At 35.7% G+C, this 12348-nt stretch overlaps 1 protein-coding gene across 2 annotated transcripts; it reads left to right on the forward strand.

Moving 5' to 3' along the window:
* The first annotated feature begins 4353 nt into the window (after window positions 1–4353).
* On the forward strand, window positions 4354–8259 carry LOC125659697 (transcription factor IIIB 50 kDa subunit-like). 2 transcript variants are annotated; one of them, XM_048891446.2, is made up of 2 exons: window positions 4354–4443; window positions 4980–8259. In XM_048891446.2, the coding sequence occupies exon 2, from the start codon at window positions 4998–5000 to the stop codon at window positions 6465–6467; it is 1470 nt and encodes a 489-aa protein (XP_048747403.2). In that variant the 5' UTR covers window positions 4354–4443; window positions 4980–4997; the 3' UTR covers window positions 6468–8259. The 2 variants fall into 2 exon arrangements, with proteins under 2 accessions (XP_048747403.2, XP_056004739.1); XM_056148764.1 differs by lacking the exon at window positions 4354–4443 and adding an exon at window positions 4586–4637.
* Window positions 8260–12348: the final 4089 nt, after the last annotated feature.

The raw sequence follows: 12348 nt of genomic DNA on the forward strand, positions 1-12348 counted from the left end.
ACGAAAAAAATAAAATTTTAAAATTACATGTCATAAAAGATGGACGAATGCGTGTATGACGGCAACCTATTCTCTTTAGAGAAGTCGAGAGCCTTTCAACTTCTCTAAAGAGAATAACGGCAACCTAGAACTGCATACACTGATCAAATATTGTTGAGATGATTCGTTGTGGATCCGTTATGGTGTGGGACTGTGTTTCGTATAATGTGAATATTATTACAGTCAAGGACATTCTTATTGAACAAAATTATCAAAAGGGCATTCTTGCTGCATGTGTTGCGCCTCATATGACAATCACCCTCTTTGATCAAGGCCAGTGTTTATGGATGACAATGTCAGACCACATCGTGCTCGTGTTATGCATGAATTTGTGCGTAGAGAGTGAGATACGACATTAGCAAGGCCTGCTCGAAGTCCAGATCTGAACCCTATTGAGCACATTTGGGATATCATTGCTTGCTGAGTTCGTCAAAGGACACCACCAGTTCAAACATTACATTAGATTATCTTACATGCACTGTGGCAACGCACTTTGAAAAAAATACGCACTATGAATTTTTTTTTTTTCAAAGTGCGTTAAATTTGGGACCAAGTCAACGGACTTTGAAAAAAAAATCAGAGTGCGTTGTGAGTGTACATCAGCATTTTTTCCATGGAGACACACTTTGTATATATAAAACAAAAATTCTGGAACTTTGATTTTAATTAGTACTTAGAGGGAATAATTAAGTGTTGTATTTTTCTCTCAATATGAGAGGAATTGATCTACCGTTGTCGTAAAGGGGGGAGAGAAAACCAAAGATACATGCCAATCTTTATGATTTTTTAACGGTAAATCATTCAAATTGATCGCATGTAGACGAGCCCCATCCCTAATTTGATTAGAATATGATTATAGATGCGGTATTTAGAGAGTCTTGATAGAGGTCAAATTCGAAATGGTGACCATCTCAAATGATTTCGCTTTTAGCAAAATACACTCAAGGTAGTTCGAAAATATTGTTTTCGGAGAGGACCCATTCTGTACTCAGCAAAGGTTTATGGGTGAAGTTTGAGCCTGGTAAAGCCAAGAGGAGAGAAATATGCTCCAGACAATGATTTTACACCGAGAAGTTAGTTTGCCTTTGACCTTTAATCTAGAAAATTGGTTCACGGCCACTGGACATCCTCCACCCATGGGTACTCTATGGGTGAAATGTGAGCCCGACTGGACAAAGGGTAAAGAAAATATGCTCTAGACAAAGACCTTGCACAAATAGGTTTATCTACAGTGACCTTTGATCTAGGAAATTGAATCAAGGTCACTGCATCCCCTCTATTCATGGGCACTCTATGGGTAAAGCTTTGGCTAGACTTGGTCAAGGGAAAGGAATATTGTCCAAGACAAATGAAATCGGACGGTCGGTCGGAAGGACGGTCAGTCTAGTCATTGCAGGGCTCTCACAGAGTCAGGCCCTTATAATTACCCAAATCCACACAAGATCTAAATGTCAGGTCGGGAAGTCTTCATCAGATATTATGTTTTTTTTGCAAATTGCGTTAATATGGTCGGTGGATTAAACAAAATAATTTTTTTTCTAAAGTACGTTGACTTTGTCCCAAATTTAACGCACTTTGAATTTTTTTTTCAAAGTGCGTAATTTTTCAAACTGCGTTGTAACAATGCACTGCATTAAGAGTGACAAGCTTTATCACATTGGATTAAACATCTGATGAAGACGCCTGGAGTCCGTCATTTGTGTGAAATTACAATAGCTAATTAAAAAATCCTGTTTAGTTTGAAGTTTACATTCATTTAACTTTATTTCTTTACAGTAAACATTTGAATCGATCGATAGAGGCAGATTTATTTACAGGAACTTTCCTCGAGATATCACGTCTGGACTTCTTTTTAAAAAAAAAAAGGGAGATAATAGAGAGCAGTGATCATTCTCCTAAATCCATAAAGAATACACAATTAAGATTAGGGTAAACATGGACTTCTGGACACACCAGGGGTAGGATCAGATGCCTAGGAGGAGTAAGTGTAACAGAGACATTTTTATGCCTCTGATGGGATTTGAACTCGGGTCTCTGGCACTCAAGTCCAGCACTCTGGGTTTTTTTTCTCTTTTATTGATTAACATTTAAACAGATATCACAGACTAATCATCAGTTACGATCACATTTAAAACACTTTGTATAAATCTAAAATATGAACAATAATATTCCTTCTGTTTCTTTCAATAGAGGATTTCTATGTAAGAAAAACTTTTTAAATAGGTTCATTTTCTTTTCTAAAACAGTCAATTGATAATGGTTATATGAAATGTAATGTCTCAATGTATATCTACAAAGCCTTTCAATATCAATTTTCTTTCCACGTTGCAAAAAAATCTGTCTTCTTCTATAAATACAAAATCTACATACTGATAAAAAATAATTGACAAAAAATACATTCACGTTTTTGGTACCCTTATGTAATGCTGTCATGAATAATTCTTCAAAGTTTAATCTGTTAAAAATATCACCTTCACAATCTTTCAATAACGATTCAAGATGATAAATAACAAAATTGTTCTTAAAGCCAACTCTTTACATCTGATAAATAAATGCATTATGTCCTCGCATTCTAGCATACAAATTGGACATATTTTAGAATCAGACTTCCCTATCCTAAAAAGTTTCTCATATGTAAATATAATATTGTGAAATTTTTTGAAATACAATTCAGTAATATCTGGTGTTTTGTATAACATCCATACCGTTTCCCATCGCTTTTCAATGGATGATTTATCTTTCATATCGAGTTTATCTCGCCAATAAATATTTGACACCGGTTCTTGAAACAAGTCCTGCACTCTACCAAAAGGTTAACCCACTAGCCAGAGCTAGTAGGAATGTCATATCACTCACACTACCACATTGCCCCCCTCCTTTTTAAGAGTCGTCCCCAACTCTTCCGGAGTGCTAACACTTGTGGGGCGAAGTACTGAGAACAATCTCTCTCACCTGCCAGAGATAACTCAGGTCCCAACGTGTAACAGAAACATTTTTATGCCTCTGATAGGATTTGAACCCGGGTTTCTGGCACTCAAGTACCAATCTAGCTAAAGGGTTAACCCACTATCCAAAGCTATATCACTCACACTACCACATAAGCATCCCTTGTCCACCGGTCACACACCCGTGAGCCCTGTATGCCGATCAGAAATGAAACAATCCGCGGTAGTCAAACAACGGGCTAACACGTCAAACATCATAACAGGTTGTTTTTCCTAATAATATCATTATTCATAACGACCATAGAATTTACGAAAAGCTGACTTCAAACTAGATTGCTGAAACCCCTGTAACATCAACTTATTTTTCAATTGCCTGCCTCGATTGAAAAGCTTACCATATGCATAACATACTTTCGGATATCGAGTCAGTTGAGAGACAGAAATGCTATATACAAGTGATAATGGAATATTGCTACATAAATGTGGGAAGTTGACGATGGAGAAGCTGGAGTAATCCCGTTTGTCATAAAGTTGTATTGTTAGTTTTCCATTAACAGCTATGTTCAGTAAAATACCCAAATATGAATCAGGTATGGAAGAATATGTGGTATCTTTTGCAAAAGATTTTTTTTCTGTTCATGTAGAAGCTTTAATTTTAAATAAGTTCTGCGTCATAAAATACAAAAAATAGGTCAGGTAATAATGAAGTACCATCTGTGCCGATTGTTGGAAGACCTGATCACCAAATATTGCGTAAATATTGTCAATGAGGAACTCTAGCATCTTTTTACTATCAACTTCAGAATAATCAGAGTGGTGGTTAACAAAGGGAGGATCGACCGACCACAAAATATGAATAGTTTCCGTACTGAGTTTTCCATTTTTATTTAACAAGTTCATGTTTATGATGTCAAAAAGCTTGTTCTTTAATTCACCGTGAGGAATGTAAAACACTATATAAACTACATCAAACAATCACTGAGCAGTTGTTTTTTCTTTCTTCCTTTCGCATATCCTTAAAAATATCTTAGATACAGTCAGAACGAATAGGTCTCCATGCAGTACCCCTTGCTTGTCGTAAGAGGCGCCTATGGAGCGGTCCTTCAAACCGAGGTCCCGTGTCACAGCAGGTGTGGCACGATAAAGATCCCCTTACTCAGTGGCAGCGACACGATAAAGATCCCCTTACTCAATGGCAGCGACGAGCATGGGCCTAAATTTTACAGACCTTCATCGGCAGTGGTGTCGTTTCCATATGTGTGAAAAATTCTTGAATGGGACGTTAAAGAATATTCAATCAATCAAACGTATTCTATGTACTTGTTGTGATGTATTCCGTTAATGTCCGGTTAATAAAATTTAGCTCTTCTAGATCGTCTTCATAAAGACAAAGTGAAAGTACATAAGCGATAAACTACGCCATTGCGACGTTCAAAGTGTGTGTAGTTTGGATGGCAAGGTAAATGAATAAGGCGGGTTGCCCATGTATATCATGGGATGTTGACTGAGATTCTTAATTATGACAAGTTTGAATGATAAAACAAAAATAATCGAATCATGATGAATTCAATGGACTTGGGTATATATTGGCCGCCTAATTTGGTATTTCCCTTTTCTAATTATAACGTCGTCCGAATATGTGCTTGACTTGAGGTATTCAATGTATAAATACAGGAAATTGAACAATTTTGAACGATTTATTTGAAAATAAATGTTATTAGATAATGTTGAAAGTGAAATAGTTTAAATTCACATGGCTGGGAAATGATCAGAAACCGATCAACGTTTTAGAAGAGTTATCCATCCTTAATAAAAATTAGAAAAAATTCATTTTCTAAAAATATCTGCAATATATGCTTAATTTCATTTCATATTTTTATAAAGAGAAAGTTTTAACTGCAAGTATCACCCTGTCTAATGTATAATCTTTTATCTTTTTGCAGAGCTCTGTTTTAACTACAAGTATCACCCTGTATAATCTTTATCTTTTTGCAGAGCTCTGTTTTAACTACAATGGCGACGAGGTGCAATTTCTGTGGAGAAGATGCTGTGGTGTCGGAGACTGATGGGTCTTTTGTTTCTATGCGAGTATGCCAGGAATGTGGGTCCATCGATAAGGAGCATTACATCACCGAAGAAAACTCATTCTCAAGGCAGTATGACAACACATCTGCACATGACTTTAAACAGACTTTATCCAGAACAGCTAGAAATGCTCTCTCTGTTTCGATACCTCAAGGTCTTAAAGCTGGTAAAAATCGCATTAGGATTATAGGACAAACTTTCAAGATGGGGGCTCCCATTATTGAAGATGCAACAAATTTGTATGAAAGATTGTTTAAACATCCAGACGTAATAAATAAGACTATAACAAACAAGTTGCTTTTAGCAGCTGCCTGTATGTACATTATGATGCGTCAGAGCAATATTCCGGTTTCTATAAGATGGTTTTGCAAGGTTTCAGACTTATTCGTGAATGATTTTTCAAGCAATTTTCTTCTCGTGCTCAGAGCAATGGATATTACTTTGATTTACCCAAGCATTGGGTCCAGAATTGCAGATGTGTTGGCACCTGCAAAGTTGAACTCCAAAATAATCAATCTAACACGCGAGATCATTGAACTTTGTGAGAAGGCGTGGCTTGTGAGTGGACGGTCACATTCACCTATTATCATTGCGGCTGCTCACATTGCATGGTACACTTTAAGTGAACACATGGGAAGGAAATCATCCCTACGGGATTTTTGCAGGGAATATAAGTTTTCACTCCCTGGAACAGTTGCAGATCGAAGTAAAGAAATCCATGACACAGTATTCGAGCTTGGAAAGACTTTACCATGGGTCACAGGAAACTACAAGGATAAGAAACTATTCAATAGAAAATACCTTCCTGCGATTGTTAAATACAGAGAAAGTCTACTTCATAAACACAAAATAGAGGTGTCCGAAAAGTATGTGCCTGTCATTAATGTCAAGACAGAAGTAAATCCAGTAGTGAGAGGGGAGGAGGGAAAGTTTGATTCATCAGTGATTAAAAATGAAAAGCATGCACTAGAAAATCTTATGCCTCAAACTGTTGTAGAACAAGAACAAAATTCTCGTGAAATTGAAATAAATATATGTCAGAGTTCTCCAGGTTGTCCAAATGAGGGGAAGAACTCGTCAAAGCCCAGTGATGTATGTAACAAAAGTTCTGAGAAGTCCTCAGAAAATCCATCCAGTTTGACTGAATTACCAGTAGTGGTTTATGAAAGTGATTCCGTTCTCAGAAAGAATTTATTCATCCCTCCTATTTTGAAAAAGCCTCGAAAGAGAATTTACTATGAGGCAATGGAAGATGGTGAAGGACTACATTCTGATGATGAGTTGACAGACGCACAGGAAAAAGATGTGGATCAGTATATACGATCAGTCGATGAGATTAACTTAATGAGAAATGTTAAGCAGAGTAAGAAGGAAGTTGTTGATCCCAATGAAAAGTAAATGTTTTTTTTCTTAGATTTTTTTAAAACTAATTTTTATACATTTGTAAGTTATGAATGAAAGAGTTCACGAAGAACACAATTGTTCTGAATTAAAACTCTGATTTTGATAATAAGTTTTGCGCTTTTGAAAAATATTTTTTCTTCAAAAATTAGCAGAATGTTAAGTTGAGGTATAGGTGTTCCAATGCAAATGGTGAAATTGAAATTAGCAGAATCAATAATTATATAGCTTTCATTTTGAAACTGATATTTCACTGACAACTGATTATAACATTACGTGTGTAGCAGTCAGCCAGGTTCAATCATCGGTGGCCAGATGCTTTAGTTCGTAGAGCATCTGACTAGAGAAATTCAGGGGGCCTGGGTTCAAATTCTGGTCTTGTCCATTGCATTTTCTCCTTTCTTGTTACATTTGGTGCTGTAGACCAGCCCCTGGAACTAACAGTTGAAAATGCCTGCCAGGTGATTAAAAATCTGGGTTGTCACCATGTGTCTTTGAGGGCGAAGACATTTAAGGAGGGAGGAATGTATCGGTCAGCCAGGTTTGATCGCTGGTGGCCAGATAGCTCAGTTTGTAGAGCACCTGACCAGAGATTCAGGGGGCCCGGGTTCGAATCCCGATCTGGTCCGTTGCATTTCCTCCCTTCCTGTTACACATGAATGACATCGGTGATGAATGATAATGTCACATGTACTCCAGATATCTGATTCAGTGATTCACACTTGATTGATCAAGCACAGAAGGAACTCTTATGAAAATTATTCATCAATCATTAATTATTTAGTTATTATGTGTATTCTGATTTCTCTTTTACAAGTCCAGGGCTTGACCATTTTTGCTCATTATTGTGTGTGAATGATGCCTATCTGTACATTTTCTGTTGCATTATTCATTTAAGAAAAAGCATGACAGTATGAACTTTAGCACTCTATGCCAGCATACCGCGCTTCATAAAAAGTATGCCAGAGTGAAGCATTGTAATTCATACCCTCATGTAGTTTCAAAAATGGAATTCATATTTACATTCTATTTTTATTTATTTCGGGATTCCCAACCATTTAAGTAAACGTACTATGTTTATCAAAATTCATACGCACAATGTTCACATTCATGAGAAGTGGATATCATTACAGTCGGTAAAGATATTTAAGTGAAATACTGGAAATGATTTATATCTGTTATTTTGTTTAACATTATATATGTACCCTGAGAAAAGACTCGTTTGTTTTATGTCCACATCTTTTACCTGCTTTTGGAACACCTTGACACAGTTCTTGTTTCCTATTTGTCATCAGGATCACAGGTGAAAGGTCAAGGTCACAGGAGTGGAAATATGTACAAGATTAAAGCTATTGTACTATATTATTTTTTTCTTCAAAATTTGTCTGACATGCAGATATGACACCTTTTATGATATTGGTTTTCAAAGTTAAATGTGAAAGGTCAAGGTGACTTGAAGGAAAATTCTAAAGATTTTATTTTGACAATATTTTAGCAACATTTTTCATCCAAATTTTATCAGACTTGTGACGCTTCAGTGTGAGTGAGAATTTAATTTTTTTTTTTACAGAAACGTAAACAAAAATAAGCAATTTATTCAAATGCATTCCTTTTAATAGGCCTAGACAAGATTTTGAATTCTACCATGGTTATTGCAAAGATCAAAGGAATGTGGCAGTCATTATTCTACAATATATCTTCATACGTAATAACTCATAATGAGAAAATTTATAAACATCTTGCTTGCACTTTGTGCTTTGCTAATGCAACAATAAAGTTGATGACTGATTATTCTATTTCATAATCATAAAAATTGATCAATATGTGTTGCAAAACAAATGACTGAAGAACATATGTCATTCAATTTAAATCAATCGTGTGCATTCCAAGATCAATACAAATATGTCAATGTCCAGACAAGTTGACTATGGCAAGCCCTTTTACTATTTATTCGTAGAATAAGATATCTCTTTAAATAAGAGAGATTTCTCTTTACACTAGAGAGATATCTCTTGGTTTTAGAGATATCTCTGGAAGTTAGAGAGATATCTTTTTTACACTAGGGAGGTATCTCTAAACAAAGAGATATCTCTTTACACTAGGGAGGTATCTCTTTCTCTTTGAGAGATATCTCTCTAGTGTAAAGAGATATCTCTTTATCAATGTAAAAAGAGATATCTCTGTTAGTTAGAGAGATATCTCATTAAATTTTCAAAAAGAGATATCTCTTTAACTTAAACAGATTTCCCCCACGGTGATCATTATGACTTCTCACTGTTTCATCGCCATTATTATGATGTAACCTTATTTTTAACCAATCAAAATACTTCTAGTGTAAAAATGGTGGAAAAGGTTGAAGAGGTGGTTGGGGTAACATAAATGTAAATCCAGTCCCGCTCACATATTTCATCAATTTATTGTCTTTGTTTTTTGTTACTTGTGTACACTTCACATGCGGTAAACGGAAAATCATCGCCCAGGATTGCAGCCATCATGGTCAGATTTGATGTGGTGGTCTTCTGGTTTCGGGAGAAATCCTTAAGTATTCGAAGTAATGAAATAATATTGGAAAGAGATATGTCCTATATTTTGAGATATTTCTCTAGGAATTCTTAGAGAGATATCTCATTAAGTGAAGGAGATATCTCTCAAAGTAAAAGATATCTTTCAGGGTAAAAGAGATGTATCTTTTAAGAGAAAGATATCTCTCAAAGTGAAAGAGATATCTCTTAAAGTGTAAAAGATATCTCTAAAAGTAAAAGATATCTCTTTAAGTGAATAATTGATATAATTCGTCGATATCAAACTAAATACTTGAATTTTTTTTTTCAAAATAGATTTAGTGTACCTTACCATCTCACCTTTAACATGTAGGCCTAGTCTGTTTCGGAAATTGCAATGTCGTCACTGTAACCTTATTCGTAGCTGTATACTAATCGATCGGCTGTATATTTCTGGGCCATAGTAAAATAGAAATAAAGTTTTTTCGTTTTCGTGGATGATGCAGGATAACTTCCTCGGTCTCGAAATGTTGTTTGAAATATTTCTCGACCTCTGGGGTTATTCTGCAACATGCACGAAAACGCGATCTTTATTTCTTTTATATAAAACATTGAATACAGGGTAAATTTCCGCCCGCGTATTATTTTCGCCCCTAGTTTTAAAAACAGCTATATATTCATTCACTGTGAGAAACAATTTTTGGCAAATTTAAATCCCGAAGAGTACAATGTCTATGGGCAAAAACATCACGGGGCAAAAATTCCTTTGTTTTAACCACAGGGGCTAAGCCCGTTTTGGGCCCGAATTCTGTGATACCAAAACGGGCTTAGCCCCTGTGGTTTTAACCCTAGCGTGGCTGCTCCTGATACTTATCAACTGTTTTATTATTTCATTTCAACGTGAAATAACTCTCAGAAAAGCCGAGAAAGTAAACCTAGAATTCCTCACGGGGCAATCCCAGATATTTTCTGATTATAAACTTACCTGCGTTCAATACCTGAAGTCAGTAATTATGAAACTGAAATCGGTACCGAGTATACCTTAATTAAAGGGATCGTATATTTCAGTATAAAAATTTGCTGAAATCTTTTCCTTCTGGGAGGATCTTAGGCCAGTGAGACAATACTTGTCCTGGGTTAGTCTTTCCAGTTGTTAACCCTTGTATCCTTCTGTATCCATCTCCTGCTACTACACTCCTCCTACGGAAGCTCGTTTTCCTTGTGGGTTCCACTTAGTGCCTGCTGATTGATGGAAATTCTCTTATTTCCTAATATGTGGTCAATCATCGCCATTTCCTCTTTCTTATTTCTATTGGGACATGTTTCATTCTTTCCCATTCTTTATATTTTCAGACTATTTTATGTGTAAAATTCGCCTTAAGCAGTTGTTAATGAAGACATGTATTTTTTTTATGAGACCCAGGTTTCACAATCATAGAGCATTTGATTGATATTTTAATTAAAGAGTCTCAGTATGATTTTGTTTACTTTCCATATATTATTGAAGAATGTTGAAAAAGGGTACATATAAGTTATTTTAAAAATATCTGTTCTTTGACGTAATAATTTGGGCTATGTGTCTTTAAATCTATACATACCTGTAACAGTTCTTCGCCACTTTGTACGGGTATCAGAACTTTGTTAGAGTAGCATGTAGATATAGCGTCTAATGAATTTCAAGTTTACTAACACGGAGGTCAAGGGTATTTTTTGCATTTGGGAATTTTTAGCGAATATTAAAGGGGCGGAGACCAATTTTTATTTGAAGCTTTCTTATACATGCACTAGCCGATAATTTGAATGTTATGAAAATCTAGCTAGCTCATCCAGACAAGGACGCAAGCAATTTTTGTTAATTAAGCTATATTTGTACGTGTATTCTGTTGAAAGATGACGAGACTAAATACATGTAACTGCACACAGAGGTCATAGGAAGGTCACCATTACACAGGTGATAGGAAAGTCATCATAATACCAAGGGCATAAAGAGGTCACCATTACAAATAGGTAATAGTAAGGTCAACTCTACAAAAAGGTCAAAGGGAGGTCACGATTACACAGAGATCATAGGGAGGATACCATTGCACAAAGGTCAAAGGGAGGTCACAATACCGAGGTCATAGGGAGGTCACCAAAAATACCGAGGTCATGGGAAAGTCACCACAATACCGAGGTCGTAAGGAGGTAAACACTACATAAAGGTCATAGGAAAGTTACCTCCATAGAAATCAGAGAGAGAGAGAGAGGGGTCATTATTAATTTAACGCATTTTCTTTTAAGATAGTTTGTATATAAGATTGCCTTGTTTTTCAAGGGTGATTAAAAATTTGACGCAATGCATTTATAGTCCTAATAATTAACAAATGATACAGGGGATGATAATGGAATTTATGTGCACAGTGTATTGCAATGCTGATATCTTTAGACGATTTAATACATGACTTAATCTAATTCAAGAACTCAGTTTTAATTTTCATTGTTCGAATCAGCTTACATCTACTAGCTAATTAAGAAAGAGTTCGTACCGAGAGAGACCGTTCATGGCACACTGATTTTGACTACGGATTACTCCGCTTACCCGATCAAAATATATGGCTTACGGCGGGTGTGATCGGTCGACAGGGGATGCTTACCCCTCCTAGGCACATGATCCCACATATGGTGTGACCAGGGGTCCATGTTTGCCCAACTCTCTATTTTGTATTGCTTATGGGAGTTATGAGAATGATTACTGTTCGTTATCTTCACCTTTCACATAGTACACAGACAACAAAGGCAAGATGATTTCCGGTTACATATATAGTATATATATCATTTAATCATGTCAAACCTATAAACTGTATGGAACTTGATCAGAAACACTACAATACTTGCATTGTTATGTGTACATTCGGAGCCATGGTCATTTCCAGGTAGGGCCTGTTTGAAATAATTCTCGAAAGTATTCTTTTATCTCATCTAAATGAATTCCTTTTGACATTGGGTTCGTCGTGTAGTCAAAATCACCCGTATAGATACTGAAAAAGGAGACATTATGTATCATTACACAGCCACTAACTTCCTTGTCCAATGTACATCCTTGTCAATTTAGTTTTTAAAACAGTATTTGAGTTGAATCCCTTTTTTGTGCATTGTTAATTAGTCTTCAGACAATTTTATGTTAAATCAAGATTTCAACTGATTAAGATGTGAATCTAATACATGTTAGTTAGAAGCTTGAAGTAGAAGATCGCTATTGATCGGAATTGTTCATTGGTCACATAAAAATGCAATAATGAACTTGGTATTTAATAAATCTCCATGTATCAAGATTATATGGTGACAGAATACACTGTATATGTATATCTATTTCAAGTTTATGCGTTTAAAAATCTAAA

This window comes from Ostrea edulis, chromosome 9 (genome assembly GCF_947568905.1).
Source record: "Ostrea edulis chromosome 9, xbOstEdul1.1, whole genome shotgun sequence".
Classification (NCBI taxonomy): Eukaryota; Metazoa; Mollusca; class Bivalvia; order Ostreida; family Ostreidae; genus Ostrea; species Ostrea edulis.

What these genes read in the sequence shown, in the direction of transcription:
- LOC125659697 (XM_048891446.2), top strand. Translation starts at nt 4,998, where the DNA reads ATGGCGACGAGGTGCAATTTCTGTGGAGAAGATGCTGTGGTGTCGGAG.